This window comes from Haliaeetus leucocephalus, unplaced genomic scaffold (genome assembly GCF_000737465.1).
Source record: "Haliaeetus leucocephalus isolate CR32 unplaced genomic scaffold, Haliaeetus_leucocephalus-4.0 Scaffold173, whole genome shotgun sequence".
In the NCBI taxonomy this organism is placed as follows: domain Eukaryota; kingdom Metazoa; phylum Chordata; class Aves; order Accipitriformes; family Accipitridae; genus Haliaeetus; species Haliaeetus leucocephalus.
In genome coordinates, this window is record NW_010972609.1 from 8,870,295 (window position 1) to 8,893,140 (window position 22,846).

Genomic DNA, 22,846 nt, shown 5'->3' on the forward strand with positions numbered 1-22,846 from the left:
CGATAAATGCAACAATGAAACTTTCACACTTACGATATAAATTATCAGAAGTAAATGGACATGCTGGTTTGAGTTAAAACTTCTGCAAGAGCATTTTTAGAACACCAGTTACAAAATTCCCATTGAAGAGGACTAATGAAAGTTTACAGGCCAGTAATAGTTGCTTAGTGATAAACTTAGGAGTATTTCAGTTTAAAATTACAAATACTAAGTAAAGCATAGAAATTTTTCTACTTCAAAATAAAACACTAATAAGCCCACAGATGTGTTATAGAAGTTGTCTACTTAAGCTGCTAAATACTGTGTTTCTACAGTACTGTTAAAAAGTACTGTACTTTTCCCTAAAATATAATTGTTTCTGTACAAATTTGTCCCACACTGTAAGCAAGCACACCGCTCATGGCATTATTTATCTTCAGACTGAAATAGAGCACAAAATTCATGTATTTTTTTGCTGGTACAATTAAAAGATATCAGAAAGTTTCACCTGTAAAAATACAAACATACACAGCATTTGGTAAGTCTCATAAGCTTGATTCTGCTCAAAGGTCAATCTGACTCTAAGAGATGCTACTTTCTCTCTATTAGTATGTTTAAGAATGGCAGTGCCTTGAAAATCTCCAGGAAGTGTTTCTACACTAAGAGCAGCATTTCGTGTTGAGCTAAATGTAAGCAGAAGTTACTTCTCCAAAAGCAGAATGACTTTTGTGCCAGGCACAGGTTTTCAATATCGTCTCCTGTCTGGATGTACAAATATAACTTCCAAAATAGAAGGGGAGGAAAGGGAGAGAGGGAAGTGAAGTAGGGGCCTCTTGCAACCCTTCCCGTCCCCCACTATTAAATCAGCAGCCTGTGAATCCAGACACCTACATCCCATTCTTGAAAAACCATACGCAGTTTAACAGCTGAGAATTTGCAGAATGCCTCTATTGGTCTTCACACAGTAAAGTAAGCTTACAGAAACAACTGAGGTTTTGAGAGAAAGGAGGGGGAGAGCAAGAATACCAGCACTATGTTTAACAAAAACCAAAGTAGCATTCCACAATGACCTAGTCACAAAAAACTCATTCACCTTAATAACTGAAAGGCCAAATCTACTCATGGACCTTGCAAAAGGGCCACCAAAATGATCAGGGGGCTGGAGCACCGCCTTGTCCTGGTTTTGGCTGGGATAGAGTTAACTTTCTTTCTAGTAGCTGGTATAACGTTATGCTTTGGATTCAGTATGAGAAGAATGTTGATAACAAACCGATGTTTTCAGTTGTTGCTAAGTAGTGTTTAGACTAAGTCAAGGATTTTTCAGCTTCTCATGCCCAGCCAGCAAGACGGCTGGAGGGGCACAAGAAGTTGGCACAGGACACAGCCAGGGCAGCTGACCCAAACTGGCCAACGGGGTATTCCATACCATGTGACGTCATGTCCAGTATATAAACTGGGGGGAGTTGGCCTGGGGGGGGATCACTGTTCGGGAACTAACTGGGCATCGGTCACCAAGTGGTGAGCAACTGCACTGTGCATCACTTGTTTTGTATATTCCAATCCTTTTTATTATTATTATTGTCATTTTACTATTATTTAATACCATTATTAGTTTCTTCCTTTCTATTCTATTAAACTGTTCTTATCTCAACCCGCAAGTTTTACCTTTTTCCTTCTGATATTCTCCCCCCCTCACTGGGGGGGGGCAGTGAGTGAGTGGCTGCGTGGTGCTTAGTTGCTGGCTGGGGTTAAACCACGACACTCCCCTATGAGGACAGGCTGAGAGAGTTGAGGTTGTTCAGCGTGGAAAAGAAAAGGCTCCAGGGAGACCTAAAGGGGGCCTATGGGAAAGATGGGGAGGGACTCTAACTGGGACTGTAGTGACAGGATGAGGGGTAACAGTTTTAAACTGAAAGGGGGTGGATTTAGATTAGATATAAGGAAGAAGCTCTTCACTGTGAGGGTGGTGGGGCACTGGAACAGGTTGCCCAGAGAGGTTGTGGATGCCCCATCCCTGGCAGTGTTCAAGGCCAGGCTGGATGGGGCTTTGAGCAACCTGGTCTAGTGGAAGGTGTCCCTGGCCACGGCAGGGGGGTTGGAACTAGATGATCTTTAGGGACCCTTCCAATCCAAACCATTCTGTGATTCTATGAAATGTAAAAAAATGTTAGCTCGCAGCATTTACATGCTCACAGTCAAGGATTATGTACCAGCTGGTAGTAGTATGAGGGTGTGGTATGCAACCAAACAGGACCTCTTTGCACAGTTAAGAATAGATAAATCCCGTTGTAGCTCAATGCATTACACTGTTATCATCCAACTCTAAGTCCCTCACTCCTCTCCTGCCCAAGGTACCCAACCACTAAATTTGTCCTGGAAAATAAAAGTGTGTTCAACTATGACCCACTCTCCATATGCTCTTGGGATGAAGACAGAAGCTACAATCACTCCAGGAATTCAAGATTTTCTCATTTCTACCTTTCAGTTGTTTTGGAGATGAAAAAGAGGAGATCGGTTTTAGACTCCAGCTCAACAGCAACTGGATAGACACAGAGACACCCTTCATTGGCCTAAGGCACACCAAGTCAGAAGCACCACTTCTACTCCTCAGTGGAAATGCACACATATACTAGTGAAAAAATAGTGAAAATGATCTGCCTAAATTATTTAACTTCCTTTATCTTATAAGTAATATTTACCCAAATCACCAGTTGGAAATCAAAACCTATAGGAATGGATCTTGCTACTAGACATGAGCACCAAGGGGTGGCTTTCCCCACGCGCCTCAAAGCCCTGCCTGGTGCTGCAGGTGCCTCCAGCGGCTGTGGGCCTCCCCACACAGCAATAAGAGGCTCTGCCCGCGGCCAGACAGCCTGCGGGATGCAGAGGGACAGAATGCTTTACTTTTCCATGGCAAACCCTCTTCCATCATTTGCTCTGGGCCTCACGTGCATTCATTTCCATAGTCACCAGACCTGGGACTTCACACCAGCCCTGGCCTTGGTGCAACGTCCAAAGCAACAGGGATGCACCAAGGATTAATTTGACTGACTCCACAGGATTACAAGCTACATGGATTTGGGCAAGTGTTTATTCATGATCAAGCTAAATGTGATGCAACATGAGATAGGCACAAAATGTAATGAAACAACACATTTTCTGGATCAGCAATGACTGTTCCCCTGGAAAGGCTCCAAAGAGAAACAGCTGCATAAGCAGCTAAGGCAGACAGCTACTAGAAGCTGCTGCGGGAAGCTCTCTCCACCACAATGCTTTTCACTTCATCCCCTTTACTAGACATGAAAATGCTTCTGGCAAAAATAGGACTGCTCAGTAGGACATTCCTGACTTACTGACTGACAGTTCATCTTGCATTTGTAGTCTCAGACTTTATCACATAAATTCATTGACAGTCACTGGATACGACAGTGCAGTCAAATGTACCCTGAATCTACTGAAGAGCCAATATAGTTTTTAAAGTTTGAAACATTATACTTGAAGTCACTGAAAAATAAAACTATATGCCACTTCAGATGTTAAAAATGTCAAGAGCTAAAGATTTTTAAAAAAAAAGAAAGAAGGAAAAAAACAATTAAGCTCACAATAGGCATGATGCATTTTGTCAATCTAAGATGCGAGTCTAATCTTGCTACAGCCCTGGTCTACCAAAGCACTTCAATATACGGTTGCTCCCCTAAACTCAACAACCCTATTCAGGTACTCACTGCTTCTCTAGACAAAGACCCCCAGTACAAAGTCCTTGTCATCTCCTTTTCTACAAACCAGCCCAGCCACTGGCACCAACAAAGTATGTGTTGCTATAAAATAGCACAGTTAGCAGACACATTAGAGCCACACAAGTATAGCACTCTCTTAACAGTAACGTGCCCTGCATTGCATGAGATGCTTGTACTCCTTGCCTGAATTGTTGAACGCTGCCATACCTATACAACTGGTTTTACTAAAAGGCAAGAGAACATGACCCTGTCAAGAACAGTGATGATAACTGTAACTACATATGACAGTGATTTGGAAGGTGTCCATTCGACTACACACATATATAAAAAAGGGACAATGCCATCCTAAAACAAGAATTATTTTCTTCATTTTTAGAAAGAGGCCAGATACTGAAACATATACCCGAAACTTCTGTGGTTAACAGAGCTATACTACATACAAATATTAAAGGAAAAAAAAAATTAATTCTTCCATCAAAGGAAGGGGAAGGAGAAGGTACAGGAGCTAATTAAACTCACCCTACAAAAATTAAGTAATCTTTAAAAGCATATTTTCCTCTATTATACTATGTTTTATGAGCTCCTTATAAAATTAGTATGGTTAAAAATGTTTCATTTGACAAAAATAATATTCAGTTAGATGTATTTTAATGACAGGTCCTAACTCTCCAAAGGGTTACGTGAACACTACTTAAATGCAGTACAGATAGTTCTAAAATCTACCTTAAAATACTATTAAGACTAGCTGTATCTTGCTGAACAGACATTATTAGAGAGTGAACACCACAAATACCACTGCTGGGGAAGTTCAAAAGCAGCTGGGAACAGCAAGGCTCACGTACTCCTAATTGCCACCAACTGAGGCAACAAAATCCTGTCCCAGTGCAGGAAGCGCAACATGACAAGTCCACTTCTGCTTTCGATCCCACCAGTATTTTATTTTACCCTTTGTATCCCCAGCTGAGCACCTGAGAAATACACAGTTTCGTCACCTCCTTCCAAAAGCACCCGTATCGGTAATTGGCAAAAATGGAGCCATTGCTATTTTCCTTAAAGACTGTAACATGGATTTGAGACTACCTAATCCAGGCTGATTTCGGACAGAGCTCTTTCCCCAGCGCTGCACCCTGCAGTTGCTGCACTTGCAGCTGGACGCGGCACAATCCAGGGATCAGAGGACCTATCTTTATTGCCCTCCTGTTTTATTGGGTCGAAATGCCAGAAGTGAAACGTTAGTACATTTATTGCATTCATTTGGCTCATCTTCACTGGGATTTTTTTCTCTTTTTTGGAAGATAAGCTTCTGCATGGAAAAAACCACATGGCTTCATTTTTCCTGGATGAATTTGGACACACTTGTCCATCCATCCTCTCTGTCTCTCAGATATATGTACTAATATTAGATTTGCATATAAAAACCTTTCCATAGTTTGAAATTAAAACAATGGTATGAAAGACATCTGAAACTTATAGTCTGCTATGCAACACACTGAAGAAAGGCTGTATGCATTCAGTGTGCTAGAAGGTCAAGAGTTTCTTTGTTGATGCACCAAAGCTGTCAGGACTTTGTTATCTGAAGCTTTTCTGAAGACCTCTCTCAGGCAACATTGGTCATATTTAAATATGTTGACTTGATCTCAGAGCTTTTATAACAATTTACAAAAATAAATTTTAAAAAATTGCAATTGGTAGACATAATACAGAAAAGTATCTCTACAAACTTTCAGTTCCCCTGCACCACAGTTACAGTTATCTGAAGAAAACCTGCACATCATCTGACAAGAAATGTTATACTATTTCTAATAAACAGATTATCCACCAGAGATCAGGCAAGCGCTTTAACCCCTAAATCTTCTCAAATAAAGCACAAAATAAACCCTCTAACATCCTTTGGAATTAAGAGCACATTTGCTGTTTTCTTACCTGTCTTTCATTGTAATCAAAACGGGAAAAAAACCCAACCACACCCAAAACCCAGAAGAGATTGCTTTCTTTTCTTTTTTTTGGCCAGTTGCTTAAACAATCAAAATGAAAACAAGATAAACCTTGCAGAAAGAATGTTGCCTGACTATCCCGGTCATGAATACAGTTGGCAGCATTTAAGTACCTAGCCTTTTTTTTGTAGGCTTACGCCTGTCATGCTGAGATAATGCTTTAAGGCTATCCTTAAAAACTTAGCAAAAACACCCAAACCAAACCAATTCATCCAGAAACAGAGAACTGGTGAACAGAGTTGAAGAAACAAAGGCACCAAGAGCCTCACCTCCAAGCACAGCAGAGACCAAGCATTGAGCCTTGGGAGCCTTGCAAGTAGTGACACTCGTGAGATTGCAATTGCAAGAAAATAATTAATCCTCTACATGGTTTCAGGGTCAGGGGTTGACCAGCCAGTAGAGGACTTGTCTACAGACCCAGAGGAAGGGATTTCTCATGCTTTATGGCATCCAAACCACGCAGACAAGTTGGTCAACAACCATGGCTTTGCTACAGGAAGAAGTTGGTAATATGCTTAAAAAAAAAAAAAAAAAAAGGCACTGTTGCTGCAGCCTGGTCTGTCTACAGAGATGAAATACTACACTCAACCTAAAATTTTTAACTAAACAATTACAACAATCTAATAAATCAGCTGAGCTTCTGCTTAGAAACTGGCTTTTTAAAGTAAGTGGTCAGTCAAGTTATTTCAAAGTCATTTCACAGAATACTTTAAAATATGTTCTAAAATACATTTTTATATTAGGTGAATTATTAACCGACCAATTAAGACTTGGCTTATAGGAGCCAGTACTGGGTAAATGAGCTCATACAGAACTAGCCATCAGGTCTGAGTCAGAATCCAGATTTTTACATTTTTATTTATTTATTTTTAAAGAGCTGAATAATTTAATCCCATCATTTCTAGCTTTCCTAAGCAGAATGACTGTACAGTAACGGATGGCAGCTATAGTTGAGCTCAAAATGCAATGCTGTACAAGGCAGCAGCAATTCTGGGCTTCTGGGGTCTATTTTCTTCCAGCTCATCATGCAATCTTCAAAGTCACTGCATTTTCCAGTGCTAGCATTCACAGCCGCTTAAACAGTAAAGCCAAATACAGCTCCAAAGAGTGATAAACTGTTTTTTTTCCAGTTTATTTAACTGGTCACTTGCACATACCAGTTTACCATGGGTAGACAATGCTTTTACTTTCTACATTTTTATTTACAATTTGAAAACACTAGGAATTGACCAAGCAGCACCTCTTAGCAATACGGCATCCAACAGCATCAACAAGAAAGATGGACTTGAACAGTTCAAACAACTATAATTAGAAAATTTATCTTTAGCGTAACATTTTGTAGGAAGGTTTCTGATAGCAGGGAAAGTTAACAGCACTCATACTGAACCAACAAACCAGGCTGCTGGCAGAGTATTGCACAGTGAAAATTAGATTTCAGCACCTCTAGCTCTTATTTCTAAAACTTTTTTGGCTGACAACAAAGGTGGTACATAAGAGCCCTTATTACTGAAGGAAAGAGTCTTGAAAAATAAGAGTAAATATAAAAAAGTTGAAAAAACATGAAAAGGAACATGCTTCAAAGAGAGGGGCGGAGAGTTGAAGACAAAATTTGGCAGCAAATTGCACATCACGAGGTGTAATAGCCAACATCCGACACAAGAGAAGGGAGACAGATAAACAAACATAGAAGATCAGCATTTATTTACACGGCCACATATTAATGACTCTGTTTTCACATTCCAGCCAGGGTGAAATTCAGACGGAGGCACCTGCCTCAACACCGGCTGCGCTTGTTCCGCCACTACCGGGGCTGTATCTGGGCCGACAGGCAGCGAACTTCCTAGCCCAGATGCCTACAGCCAAGAAGGAGATGGAGCGAGCCGGCCCAGCCCTCGCAGCCCCACGGCCCAGCAGGCAGCGAGCAGAGCCAGCGGCAGCCTCACCCGTCACAACAGCCCTCACCTGTCCTTCCTACCATATGCAATTACTTCCTACTTCGCCGGAAAGCAAACACACACAAGAAAAAGGAAAAAAAAAAAAATCTGAGAGAAATGGCTTTGCCTTCCACTGAGCACTTGCTGATCAGCATAACTTGTTGTTAATGATCTGGGTGTGTAGTCCTTGGCAGGAAGCGCACTACCATCTCTTGCAATGCTTTCTAATCTGAGTTGCAATTTACCCTGGGGCAGTTGTTTTATCTGAATTGTAAATCCAGCGAGGATGGCAGAGAGCACAGGCAGGATGGGGAGGTGGACACCAGTCAGAGAGGAGTATTTGCTGTTGCACTGGTCCTTCTAAAGCCGCTCTTGCAACCTATTCAAAGGGGCAGTGGAAGTACACAAGACAAGACTAATTCAAAGTGTGGCATAGCCACGTGGTTCCTTCTAAGTTAGTATCTTAGTCAAATGAAATCCAGAGAGTGATGCAAGACCAGCAAGGCAGTATCTCTTGGTTGGTTTCTTAAGCAGAAACAGGCACAACCTTGGGAAACAAACTGTTCTTCAGGGCTGAAATAGGAGCAGCGACGGTCCATGGCAAAATGCGAACTTTGAAAAACTAATCAGAATGTGATCTAGCAGCGTTAGGCAGACTGTTAGAGAAAGTGAAATGAATAACAGTTCTGGTTGTGCTCCAAGTAACTATGAAGTGTTCCTCTTCGGGTCTTCTCTAACATAGATTAGTGAAGGTATTTAAGCCTCTCCTACAGGTCACATTCTTTAAAGACCATTCTTGCTGCTCTGCTCTGCACTTGCTCTAGTTTATCTGTCTCTTGCCTATAACACATGTCAAACTGGGCACAGTATTTTAGCTGGGGTTTCACCTGCACCAACTAGGTGGAGAGGAAACTGCCCCAGTCCCTGACACACCACAGGCCTCCTTAGACAGGCTCCCAGGATCAGCTCCCCTTGGGTCAGCACTACAGCCTATGGATCCAGGCTTGGCGTGTGGTCTGTTATAAGCACCAAATAATTTACTGCAGCATATTCCCAATTTTCCTGGGTGTTGCACTCCTTTGTTAGAAGGGTCATAATTCTCCAGGAGCTTTTAGAAATTTTATCCTCTTGATCTCAGGCCATTTCTTCAAATTTTCAAGATTGTTTAAAAATTCTAATCCCACGTTTCAAAGCGCTTGCAGCTCATTCCAGTTTCGTTACATCTGCACCTCAATCCAGCACCCAGATTTTTAATGAGCATAACAAGTACCAATCTACAATACGAACCACCGAAATCCCACTTAATGCATTTCCCCAGTCTGGCAGCAAACTATTGCTAGCACCACTGTAAGTACAGTTCTTCAGCTGCCCATGTGACATAATGTAAACCATATTTGCAAGTTTGCTCGTTAAAGCAAGGGCTCTGTGAGGGTCAAGTCAGAATCACAACTTCTGCTTCCCTCACATATGCTGGGCGAATTTCTTCATGAAGGAGGAAGATACCTATAACTGGCTGTAGCATTCACAATCAATGCAAGATGTCACCATTACCCACTTCATCCCTCTTCTCCCAGGTGGTGAGTATAACAGGCCCACAACTCTCATGTATGTCTAATTTAAAACTTCTGTAGATGTGAAGCATAGCTCTTCTGTTAGCTGAAATGATACAATGCTTGTCCTTTCCTCTGCCATCACCCAGGACCCAGAACGAAACCAAGGCCCATTTGGGTACCTGCCAGACTCTCACAGTTCGGGAAGACTTGAAGCAAGATATGACCAGCTGCCAGGACAACAGCTCTCCTTGCAAAGGCTTTTTCACCAAAGAAATACTTAGTCCGCCCCCCGCCCCGTTTGTTTCAAAATACAGCTTAAACTTACCCAAACATTTCTGACCTGAGGAAAAGGTTAAAAGACCAAAGAGTACAAACTCAGATTATTTTTCAATAAGCACTCTTCATCAGAAATACAGGTTAATACACAAATATCCTAGAGACCTGAAGTAGCAAACAGTATCTAGGTTAGTTTGCAGAAACCTGGCTGTTTGCAGACACAAACAGATTTTCTGTGAAGTGTAGACATGTTAGGGAATCCACCTTTAAATGCTGTAGCGGCGAAAGTAAAGCAAATTAACCTAATCTCATGGGCATTAAAAGGGAATTTCTACTTTGTCTGTACAACAGATCCCAGTTAATTTTTTTCTCCACCATGGACTCCATCAATATTAAGGCTTTTTAGAGAGAGAATGCAAATAGAAATTCTGTCGTTTGCTTAAGACAATCAGCTTCTACCAAAATATTTTGCACTTTCACCTCTTATACAGCACCTTTTAGAGCTGTGGTATTTTACATTCTACTAAAAGTATATTAAAAGCTATCTGCACAGATGCCTCAAACAGAAAATAACGTAGATAGATTTGGCAGCAGAAAGAGGAAAGAGAGCAGGCAACCACATCGCCAAACCCCCAGTTCTCAGGACCAACATGGGAACCTCGGGAAGGACCTGAGCTGTAGGAGACAGGAAATTGCCTTATTGTCTGCAATCTGGTTTTGAGCAGCCAAGTGTTTAATCACCTCTTGGTAGCAGAAGTTATGTATTTCCTCACTTATCAGTACGCAAACATTACGAGATCGAAGCTGGAAACGTAGCTAACGACAAAGCCCTAAACAACCACATCTGGCACTGTCAGGGTCTCTCTGAGGCCGGGAGAAAGGCTTGACCCGAGCACGACGTGGGCACGGGCTGTGTGCCGGGGGCCACACAGGAGCACCCCTGGGGAGCACCCCTCGCCCCACTCACACCACCCTGCCCCGTGGACGGACACACAGCCCGCCGGCTTCACGCGGCCAAACCCCCAAAAAGCACTACAAAGCCACAGTTACGGGAACACGCCCTGTTGTAACCTTTTGTTTCCTTCAAACATAATTAAGCCACTTGTGGTGACAATAGTAGAGTTTTGTGTGAAAGTAACTGGGTGTCACTCCCTGTGGGAATCTCTATAAAATATCTAGGAAACCAGGTCAGGGTGGGACAGTTCCCTTCTGTCCATTACTTGCAAAGCCATTAAGCAAGGGACAGAGAAACAGCACAGCGCTGTTGAAGTACAGATGTAAAGCTACTGTTATCTTGCAAGCCAAAAAAATTTTAAGATTCCCAAATGTCTCAAAAAAGTCTTATTTAGGCTGTCTGATTATGTTACTTTGGCCGGGCTTCATTGCTTTTCATGACTGATAAAGCTGAAAAATCATGTGTTTGTGGAAATGTCTGTAGGATAATAAAAATAAAGTGATTTCATTACCAAATCGCATGCCAAACATTAGCTTTTGCTGACATAATTTGGCCCAATCTCAGTTTAAAACACAGCTCCAAGAGTCAAATACTTTGTTTTGTTTTCAAAGAACCCTGTCTGCTGTGTGTCCTGTCATCGCCCAAGCTTCTCCCCATCCCCTCTCTAAAAATTCTTAGAGAAATGAATGCATAGACAATGTTCAACAACTGCGGTTTCACTGCATGTTCATAGGTGATCTGCTGCTTCTCCCCTTCTCTCAAACAAATCTTCCTTACCACTCATTCCCATTAGTCCCATATCTTCTACTACTTTGAAATAACTCTGTAAAAGTTACTTATTAAAATTCTTAAAAATAAATTTACAATGGAAATCCACTGCAAGGCTTTAGGTGCCCTGCCCTAAAATGCAAAAGCAAAGCATAGATACCAAAATAAACAGCTTGTCTTTCAAGTGTACCAAACACACCTAGGTGTCACTTAAGTCAGCAGAATATGTGGTCATTAATACCCCCAACACCTCAGTAGGTTCTGGATTCTGCTGTTCAAGCACTGTGTGTGTGTTTGGATTAAGGAGAAGAAAAAAAAAAAAAAGGCAGCTGAATGTCTTTTTGTGAAAAGTCACAACCTTTCATTCACTAAACTTCCTATAAATATGGCAGTCAACTTCTAGGTTCAAGTTTTATGACCTTCACAGGAAAGCATCTTTATTATATTAAGAGAGTTAGCAATGCTATTTAATACCTCCAAGATAAGTTTAGTGTGTGCATTATAAACCATGATTATCAGGTTTGGAAATCTCCCCATTTCAATTATTATTTTGAAGAGATTAGTATGTCCAGCAAAAGGGATGTGCCATCTGGATAGTCACTCTTTATAACATAAACAGGTTAAAGTTTTCATTATAATAAGGATATTTTTTTAGTTGGAGCACAACAGGCATTCCGTCTTTCATCTTATAATTCAATTACTCTCTTCCAAAAAAATATTTCTCTGAAGGGACACAACCAATCATGACACTTGAACTCAAACTCACTGGCTTCTGTACCAGTATATACAGCACGGGAGAAACCTGGCTGAAAATCTGAGTTGCCTCCGAAGGATCAACAAATGTCAGCACTTCAGGAGGAAATTTAGCCACAATACCAGCAGGTTTATACATGCTGGATGATTTGCTTAATTAAGAGACGATTATTTGTTTAGCACTACAGAGGAAGGTGGAGAGAGGGGAGAAGATGACATCTAGAAGCCAACCCATCTCATTTACTGTGAGGGGCAAGACTGCAGATTAGGATGTTTGTAAACAACTGAGGACTGGTAGGAAGCCAATTTCTACCTAATAACAAGGAGGGAGACCTGGTATCCGCTCCTCATCCGGCTGATTACCCCACAGCTACGGAACACGGCAGCACCCAGCACGGCCCCGGAGCACCTCTCCCTTCCTCAACTCTGTGGGAAGGAGACCACCAGGTGAAGCAGGTTTTATTAGCTCCCAAAGCATTCAGTTGACAGTCTTTGGAAACGTAGACAATATGAAAAGGAGCGGAAGGGGTTTGGCAGATAAGGTTCGATCATTCACCGGTACCCCAGTGCGGTTAGTACAGGGAGATGAGGCTCAGAGCCAGTGCTGAGTCAGTCAGAAAACCTCCAGCCTCCATCCCCATTTCTGACCAGGGCTCCTCCTCAGCTGACTCACACCCTGGCCCCCGACTCCCCTCCACCCCTGTCCCCCCCTCAAGCCACAGGCTCTCTGTAACGCTGCCTCAGCTAAAGCATCACCCCCCCAGAGGAGCCCCTGGAGCCCTCCCTACAGCAGACACGCCAATGCCACCGAGGCTGGATAAGGCCGACGGCACACGATGCTACTGAAAAGAGCCACTATGTTTTTACATAAGCCCTGAAAACGTAGTCATAAATAATTTTACAGTCACTCTCTTGGAATAAGGTTCCCAACAGGAGTTTTTGTCAGGGAACCTCATCTGTCACAAAACAAGCTTTGAAAGGCCAAGTCCAGGAACAAGAAAAACTAGACAGGCCAACAAGGACCAAGTTCAAGATCATTTAATTTGATTTGCAGGAATTTATATGATTCTATATATATGTATACCTACAAATGCACATATGTATGTATTTATATACACAGCACTCAAAACTTCTTAGCTCGGTTTTATTTACTTGCTTTGTGCTAATGTCCAGTTAGGCCTCGAAACCGCAGCTCAGACTGTACAAGTTCTCTGCGCAGGAACTGTGCCCACGGTGGGGTCTACAATGGAGACAATGCTTAGGAGACCAAAGCTCTGCACAGGAATTTGTCACTGCCCCACCTGCAACGCACAACACATCATCCAAAACTTGATACATCCACAGAGAAATGCTAGAGTCCACCAAAGCAACTGATAATTACACATTAGCACTTTAAGTTTCCTTAGTTCTCCTTAAGTGTATGCACGTTTTTTGAAAAAACAGCATACACGTTTGAGGGGGAAGATGATACTGCATTTGCATGCGTTAGAGAATCAACACCTCCCTTCAGAGCAAGTCTGGGATGTTTTCATGCACAGCAATCTCTGCTCTCCTCAAGCATCAATCTACAGTCATGGGAGAGGCAGAATTTCAGGTGCAAAGCATGAGCCAGGTCCTACCCTCTGATACATACACATACATATCTCAAACATCAGTGGGAGCCTCATTTATATGTGCATGCACATATTTATATCGTTTATGCAGGTAAACTGCCAGTAAATCATGTGCAAGACTCTACTCCATACAGAAAGGTTCAATTAAATGGTTAGAGAACACTCGCATGTGTCTTAAAAAGGCTATTCAATACACTTTGCAACTAGCTGAATGAATTCTTGTTCATCATTGTATTATGTTTTCCATGTTCAAAACTTTAAGAGACGTTCAAACTGCTACCATGGTGAACAACATATGTCAAACCTTTAATCTTCTTCAATTGTCTAGCTATGCTTCATTCCATGACGAAACAAATAAACATTACAGATTCCGAGCATGCTACTCTGCACTGATTAGTAAAAGACAAAAATGAGAAAGAAACTTTGCCAGGATAATAAATTTGTGCTCTTTTTCTAGACATATTTACAAAAAAAAAAAATCACAGTATGATTTCTAAAGTTTTGGCTACTTAGGACAGGCTTCTGATTCTAATACTGGTGAACTGTGCAAATGCCACAGCTCCAGAAACAGCAATTCTGAACAGTACTCATTCCCATTTTGCAAGTTTGTGATGGAAGGAAATATATGTTTCATACAGATTAACTATACATACAGGTGGATTCCTACAGTTTCAAAAAAGTTTGTTTCTGCCCCAATTTTGTGCATGTCTTTCTACAGCACTTTGGTTTTATTTTGGGGTGGTTTTTTTATTCTACAAACAATTAAAGAGAAAATAACATCCACAGTAAGGCAACTCTGAAATAGTAGTGGGTTTGAACTTCTTGAAAATTGTTCAACCCTTTTTTTTCAAGCAGCTTAAAATCATATCATTGTAGAAACTTTGAAGGCCATATTTGGCAATGTTCTTCAAGACCAGTTAAGACACAGGATTATTGTTATTTAGTTGGAGTGGAATGTTATGTATGCATAAAACTTGTATATATTGTAATGAGTAACTTAAGTGTGGTTGAAGAGTTTATAAGCACAAAAATCAACAAGTACAGCATTCAGCTCAAATACTGTGCAAAATAATTAACAGTTTTTGGGTAAGGCAGCGGGTTCTTTTTTTTAAAAAAAAAAAAAAAAAAAAAAAAAAGACCCTGAGTAGTTTAGATCCCTATTGCATTTTATCTCCTTTATCTCCTCCAAAGATTAGGAAGATTGCACAAAACCAGACAGATTGCAAAGCCACATCTGAGAAGAACTGTGAGCTGCAGACTCAGCTACAGAGCTCATGGCCACAACCTCATATAAAGCCTTCAAGTCATTTTTTTTTTTTTTTAAATGATGCCTACTGGCAACCTTGGCTCTGTTTACAGAACTGCAATTGCAAAAATCCACTTAGCTCATTTTGTGATCCTCCTTTAACAAAGAAGATTTTTACTTCAGGCTGATCTACTTCAACCAGTCCCCAGGCAGCTCCACAAAGGTGCGAGCTGGGCACCACTGTCAGGACTTAGCCTGCTAACTCCTGTTTGCCTGCTTCACTACTAAAAATGGTAGCTGGCATAACATGCAAGACAGACAGTCACTAATTGCACCGAAGGAAAATCGTGGTATGTATATTGTAGCCTAATCTCTCTGCACTGGCATTTTGGTTGGACTGCCAGCATTTCTGAGAATTCCTTATCTGTAAGTGGGGCTGTCAGAGTACACCACCGCAATGATCTGGGAGTCCGCGGTCTTCTCGCAACATGTCTCCTCTCATTCATGTTGCACAGATAGGCTTTCACAGCAGACTGTGATTCACGTGTGAGGAATGTTCGGTAGATATCCCCACAGACTGTGGTTACTGCTTTCATTTGCAGCAATCTGAAGATTCATGTTTCTCTTGTTAAATCAGTGATGACACAGTGAAGTACAGGTCTGGGCATAGACCAGGTTCATAACGAACTTCTACAAGTATTTCACAGAATATCTATACACACACTGTTCATATACAGACATTCTATATTCATTTACTATTTGATCATATGTGCATCATAGATATGTCCATTAATTTCTGCATAGACTTATACCATGCCACTCCAAATAGATCTTTACTCTCTACGAGTAGTAATACCATACTTTCAACACTGCAGAAGGTGTTGATTAGCCTCCTGCTTGGCAACCTTGTAAAGCATTACACAGGCTGTATTTTACGTACCAACCAATTTCCATGAGTCTTCTCACTGCATATAAAAATTAATCACTTTGCTTAAGAACTTTGCAGAACCAGGCCTTGGCTTTGTAATGTCACACTTCAGAGAGAAGGGCTTCTCACATGGGTCTTAAAACTGCTTTTTTGTGTTGCAAATACTTCCTCAAACTAACCATGGAAATTTGGACCTGGGGCTGTGTGTGTAGGTGAGCTGCATGTGGAATATCTCCTATAATTTGTTACTCATCAGACGCTTTTTCATTCCTTCCCTTTCCTGTCTGTTTTCATCACAAAGATGCTCAATGACATATGTTCAAGGCCTTTTCAAAAGAACAAAAGGCAGGAAGGAAGCACAGGTCAAAAAGGGAAACAAAGGGGAAAAGGAAAGGAGAAAAACAGAGGCTGTCAGGAAAACAGTGCAAATATCTGTAATGGCACTCTTTATTTTCTAACAAAAACTGTAGTAAGGACATTTATTACCTTAGAAAGAGTTAATAATCACTGGGGGCTTATTAAAAGTGAATAAATGAAAGCAGAGGCCTCTATATGTACTGAAGGTAACATGGTGTCCTCCTTGGTGCTTTTGAGAAATTTCAATGCAACGATGCAAACAAGAAGAAAGAGACTTTCAACATTGCTTGTCTACTGAGTCCATAAAAATAACACTTCAGTGATAGTTTTAATTAAAAATTCCTCCACAGTTTGGTGTCTAGTTACCCTCCAGTGTGCCCTTCCTCTCTGTTCTACCTCTATACAGTCAAGTAGCTTCTTAAACCCCACCCTTCTTGGGGCAACTTTTAGCCGTCACTCAGCAGTAAATAAGTGAATTGCTTTGAGACAAAGCTATTAAAAATATTATGTGATAGCTAGATGAAACAAGTGGTGTGCACTAGAGTATTTTGTACAGTTTTGTCAACAAGATTTATACCAATGTTCAGTGGTTCTCTCTATCAAAATACGGTATTGCATGTTCTGCTGAAGAGAAGATAATTTCCTGCCCTTTCCACAACCAAGCACACCGTCTCCTTCAGTAACAACCATATCATAATTATCCACATTCCGCTTCTGAAAAAGCAGTTATAGGAAAGTATTTAAATGCATAAATAGTGCAGGATTTTCTTTTGCTGCTGTTTAATAACTAGAGCCAATGCTAGGTGACAAAGACAGAACCCCAGACCTCCAAGCAGCACTTTCCAGAGAACAGCTTAGGACCTGCTGTTGAAACACATTCGGCCAGCCCTGGTCTCTTACAACATGCACCGAGCAGCAAGCTGAGGAGCCTGCTAAATATGCTATGATTTGCACCTTGCAAAACCCTGTTTAATAAAGCAAGTAGTTCTTGTGAGCCTGGAATGAATGAACCCTACTGCCTCTTGAGTTTACATCTCATGCCTGATTGATGCTGATATCTAAAGAGGGCAGAAAACTTTTTTGGAATGATTGAGGCAGATTGTAAAGCAGAGAGCTTTTAAGAACCCTCTTACATGCTGTGTGTTTCCACAAAACTTGCAGAACAAAAATACCTGAAAATTTGTCTAAATCAGTTGATGCCAGCCATGGTTTCAAAAAGTATATTAAAGGGAGGGTTACATGAATGGACACATTGCATGTGATGGTAGATACCTTGCTTCTGCAGAAAACCAAGTTTAAAAGATTCTAAGCTATGAAATCCAAAACTGAACTCCACTTACCTTAGTGTTCATACAAGATTTTCCACGTTTATATTCTTTGTGACTTGCTCTTTTATCAAGCTTGTTCCACAAAGCTTTGGCCTTCCATGTGGTCACTCTTGACTTCAGTTTGGTGTAAAAGTTTCTATTGTCCAAAGGATCTAATTCAAGTTGGCGAGTGAGGATATTAAAGGCCTGAATGGTACCTTTGCACGTTGACGCTTGTACAAAGTTTTCAAATATCTGGCCAGCTTGACTGTATTTTTCATCATCGTTCTCCCCCATATTCTGAGAGAAGTGTTTGAATAGGATTAAGCTGGAGCTCTCGTGCTGGGGTACAGGTAATCAACACTACCAAGTACTTCCAAGCATGTTATTCCTAGAAAAGACAAACACAGGTCACGTTAAAGCAGGTTCTGCCTAAGAACATTAAACCCACGAACTGCATATCCAATACGAACACAAACACACAGCATATGGTGACCAGACAACCAGGTACAAAAAGTTAGTAGCGGCATCCAAGTGTTACAAACATAACGTATGTGTGCTGTCATGACACGTACTTCAAAGACTCTTATAAAAACCCTACAAACTCAACTCTACTGCTTCAAAAACAACTAGCTTCACTGAGAGCAAGAGGATTTCTTTAATTTTTGTTCAGTGATAAGTGCTAGGTAACAGATGAAGAAAAACCCAATGTCCAGATGCTTTTCCCAAGCAGAATTTATGTCACAGCAAGTACATTTCTGGTAATGTCTTGGTCTTAAGAATTCTTAGAAACCTGACGTCAAAAGTCAACACAATTTGAGGGAATTTTCTCCTGTTGCACAAGCTAGGGCCAAAAGTGCAGCTTAGCCAGAGCAATTTAGAATTTGCACAATTACTTGCCATGAGCAAATGCACAAAACAGGCTAGGCAGAAACATTATTACAAGTTACACCAGCACTGAAGAAACAGAAAACAAGTAACCACAGAGAGCTCCCCTTTTTCTAACTCTCTTGCCAAAATGAGAAAGGGTTTGGTGCTCTAGTGCATAGAAAGGAATTTTATCTCCATGTCTCCACATGTTAAATGCTAAAGTTATGTGTTTGGAGTCTTACCTTGTCATGTGCTGATAATATAAAGTAATGATGTTTGGCCCACTAAGCCCCATTGGCTTTTCCTAGTAACATGATCACTGTCAAACTGTGCCTGATATTCCAGATAAATAACGTTACATTCTGTAAAAGTAATGCTATTCAAAATTAACATAAGTTTGAAAGAACTAAAATACTTTCATTGTATCACTCCCTTATCCTTCTTTAACCTTGCTCTCAATCTCTAATGGGGAGCATCTTAGAGTCAGCCAAGGTGCACAGAAAATATCCAAGTGGCTTTCACATTTTCCAAGAAAATTGTTACAGGTTATGTATAAACTTGTCCTCAGAAGAGGGTCTACCTGGACTCAGGTCCAGAGATTTAAGCCATATATTCTTTTTCTTGCTATTAAAGAATTATCTGCCAGTCCAAGAAACCAAAAACTAAATCAATGCCTGCCTAACCTCCCACATAATTAGTTATTTTGCTTGGAACATCATCTGTTGGCTGATAGTTTTAGAATAAATTGTTAGAAAGGCCTTTGAAGTTATGCTTTTTAATTTAACACTGCTCACAAACTATTCATTCTCTGCTTGCATTTCCTTCAAAGAAGAAAAGAGAAAACATAACCAGTGTATTTAAGTAAAGAAGAGACCTACCATGTCTATCTTGCAATCCTCTTAATACAGAAAAATATTATGCAACTTATTAAAGAGATCCCATGGGGAGATATAAGGAAGCATTTGGAATACTCACATTCCCTGGCTGTGCTCAAAATAAATAACCTTTGTGTGCACATCATCAGTCTGTTGTTGGTTTGTGGGTAAAACAAATTGGCAATGTTGAGAGTTTGTACATTTTTTTAGACCAAATGTCATGATTAAATATTTGGTGCCAAGAATAAGTCAGGAAATTTTTGTTTTCCCCTCTGAATACTTCATATGTAGTATGTTCCATGCCCTTTTCTGAAGAGCTTTGTGGCTTTGTGAGGTAAAAGCACAAGCATTTTATATGCCCCAACTTCCAGAAGGTGTAATTTTTCAAGAAACTGAGTGCAGTGAACTTCCATTGACTCAAAAGGAGTTCAGCACATCCAGCACCTTTCCAGGTTCAAGTCCTCAGTGATTAACGAGCAAACCCCTCCAACAACTGCAAGCTGGCAGGAGGGAGCCCAGCCACCTTTGCTACCCCGGTGTGGGTGCGAGGGGGGGCCCACATTACCCTCACCAGCCCTGGCTTTGGGAATACAGAGCTACACAGCAGTTTCGGGGTTAGCCCCAAACTGGCCAATAGATCAAGAAGTTCCTAGGGGAAGGGAGAAGGCAGGGGACTGCCATGGGGAGAGGCTCATGTATGTCTGGGCTAAAGCTGTACAGGTGAGTGCTGCTACAAGGGGAAGGCAACACAGGGCAACTAAAGATAGCACAGCACAGTGCAAGATGCTACAACGGGGCTTAAACAGCTTGATAGACAGGCACCCCAGGATTCAAGGCCAATTGAAAAAAGAATTAAAATCAAGGATAAACACTTACTTTACCTGACTTCCATACCTGCCTGAGAGTTTTTATAGTAGAAAAAACAAAGTATTTTTCTTTTCTCTCAAAATAATTATGAATAGTTTCTCGGGGAGTGGGGAAGTGTCAGTGAAATGTTGCACTTTGGACATTTCAGCTAAGGGAGTGGCAGACAGATTAGGTTTTCTTAATTGCTATAAACCCACATCGCTACTGCCTCAGTGCTACCAAAGACTCTGACTGGCTTAATAGCTATAAAACAATACTTCCTCTCCATTGTTTTCATTAGCTCACCACAAGACTGTTATCATGTTCATATAACACAAATATCTTAAAAAGTTAACTCTGGCATAATTCATAAGTAAGTCTGGTCACCAGCTCTTTAATTTAGTATCTTTTCCACTCACAGAGAGGAGATTTTTATAGCCTCAGCTGTTTCCATCCAGCAAGGAAAGGGGGGAAGAGAGAAGCTAAAAGAGTAGAGCCTTATCTGAACCAACCAATGAAGAAAAGCAGCATGTGCCAGGGCTGATAACGGTGAGAAGACAGAAGAGATGGTCAGCAAGAGCCACTGTAGGCGAAGAGAAGGAGAGGAAAACATTTTTGGCATATTGCAAACCAGTGGAAGTAGGTGTTGCACGCACAAAAACATGCAGCAGGCCTGGGCTTCCTCTGCCTTTCCATGGGGAAGAAAGCAGCTGGGAAGGACAGGCAGGACACCTTCCCCAGCCTTAAAACTTCCCTCCTCCAACACCGCAAAGCCAGGATTGAGGCCGTTCTTTCTGGGCACAAAATCTTCTCCTCGTGAACTTCCAAAACACTCCCATCTTGCCCACACTGAAAAGCTGTGGAGTGGCATCTCAGCAGAGACATTTGCTCACCAGCAAAGCATTTCTCCTCACTGTGTCAGAGGTCATGTTCTCCAAAAAAGCCACATTTTGTGGTCAGAAAGGCAGGATGAGACAGGAGACTCTGGTTACTGGGGTTTCTGGCTTGCTGGAAACACCATTTTTTTTCTCTTTTTTTTGGCATGAACACTGTGTTGACAGATAACAGAGAAGAAGATGGTGCTCTAAGTATATGCAGCTCACGGAAAAGCATGTGTCTTTTTCTGAGGAGTCACCAATATTTCACTACAGTATTGTACACAACTCACTAGAAACAATGCAATAAGGACAAGAAGTTGAATGGAGTAATTCTTAACTATAATTAAAGTTTCCTGTTCTGTAACTGTCTCAAAGACTTAAGAAACAATGCATAAACTGCTTACCTGCAATGGGAAAGAAAAAAACAAAACCAACAACAAAAAAACTCCAGAATTGAGGAACTACTTGAGTTCTTAGAGTATTATCATTTACCCTTTTTCTTCCTTCATCAAATAGATTACACTAGGGATGAAATATAGATCCAAAAGCCTCATCAAGGTGAGTACTGATGCTGAAACTGCAAACTATGCTTTTCAAAGTGACCATTGGACTTCCTCTGGGAGCACAATCCAAAAATCTACTGACATTTATTTGAATCGTTACTGAAGTGGTACAGAGCCCAGTAAAAATTTGGGCCACAGAACATAAGAGAATTAGGGAGCAGGAAATAGTCTGGACACACAGTTCTTTTAAGTCAGAACTGAAACATCCATGGGTTAGATCACAGCTAATAAGAACTGTCATTTTAGGTCCCACGCATGATGTATTAAGCGCATACAAAAATTTGGCCTTCCACGCAGCTTCCCGTGGTGTTACAGGAGTCTCTGGAGGGCTCCCAGACACAAGGCGCAGACACTGGGAAGAAGAGGGGTTGCATTTTGATGATCCTTTCTACTGTAATAAGTTAGTCCAAGCTCCTTTCTGCCTCCAGTTGCGAGCAATCAGGAATGTCAGATAAGAAAAGCTGAGAAGTGCCGTTCATGCCTCATGGCTACCCAAGGAGAAAGTGAAGATCTTATTACAACTTAAAGGAAAGCAGTGCAAAAGGGACAGAGAGAAAGTAGAAATTAAAGCAATGGTGCATGTACAGATGTATACATATGAAAGCAAATGCCTCCAAGTCTTGGCTGATTTTCCTGTCAGTGAAACAAGCTCTCTTACTGCAGACGATTTTGAGAATAGTGAAAAAATGCCTCCACTGTCAGGCTAATTCCACTAATTATCACTAGTTCAATGGATGTATGGAGCTGGTTCACGTCTACACATGAAGCCTTTCAGCATAACAAAGCAAGCAATAAAGTTGACATATAGGAGTCATTAAATGAAAATAACTTAAATTTTTTGACAGCAGTACCATGTGAATTGCTTGTCAGCAGTGTTGAGGTAGTATACTAAATATTAAAACACTTTCTTGGCTTATTTGTCCCACTGGAGAGAGAACAACCCTAATTTTAATTCAAACTTGCAGCACTTAAGTCCTTCCTTAGTCCCTTAATGCTCTGTTTCTAATGTTTGAGAACATGTTCCTCAGGGAGATTGGAAAAGAATTAAATTCCTCGCATTTCAATACCACTAATCCCGATTCCATTTTCAATACAGCCCTAATTCTGCCATGTTTACTGAGAATAAATTCTTTTATTAAGACTTCAGTTTGGCATGCAGGATACAATACATTTATTGTTTGCCTAAGGTTAGAAACACCAACAGAAACAGAAGACTGGATTCTGCAGCATCTGTAGCAATCATTTACTTTGGCCCTTCCTCATCATGAGTAAAACCTACAGCATTTCTGCTGTCTCTTCCCTGACCTAACTGTCTAAAATCTCAATACCATTACAATAAGTGAAATTTTCAAGTGAGACTGGCTGTGTTACAGGACCTTCTAGGTTTTTCGACTTAGTTTCTACTCACATTAGG

At 41.0% G+C, this 22,846-nt stretch overlaps 1 protein-coding gene across 2 annotated transcripts in view; it reads right to left on the minus strand.

Annotated features, from left to right (window-relative positions):
• The window catches only part of MICAL2 (microtubule associated monooxygenase, calponin and LIM domain containing 2), a 60,194-nt gene extending 42,497 nt beyond the window's left edge, over positions 1 to 17,697 (minus strand). For both annotated transcript variants that reach the window (XM_010563783.1, XM_010563784.1), the window contains exon 1: positions 17,434 to 17,697. In XM_010563783.1, coding sequence (XP_010562085.1) covers positions 17,434 to 17,697 — 264 coding nt within the window. The remainder of the gene's footprint in view (positions 1 to 17,433) is intronic.
• Positions 17,698 to 22,846: the final 5,149 nt, after the last annotated feature.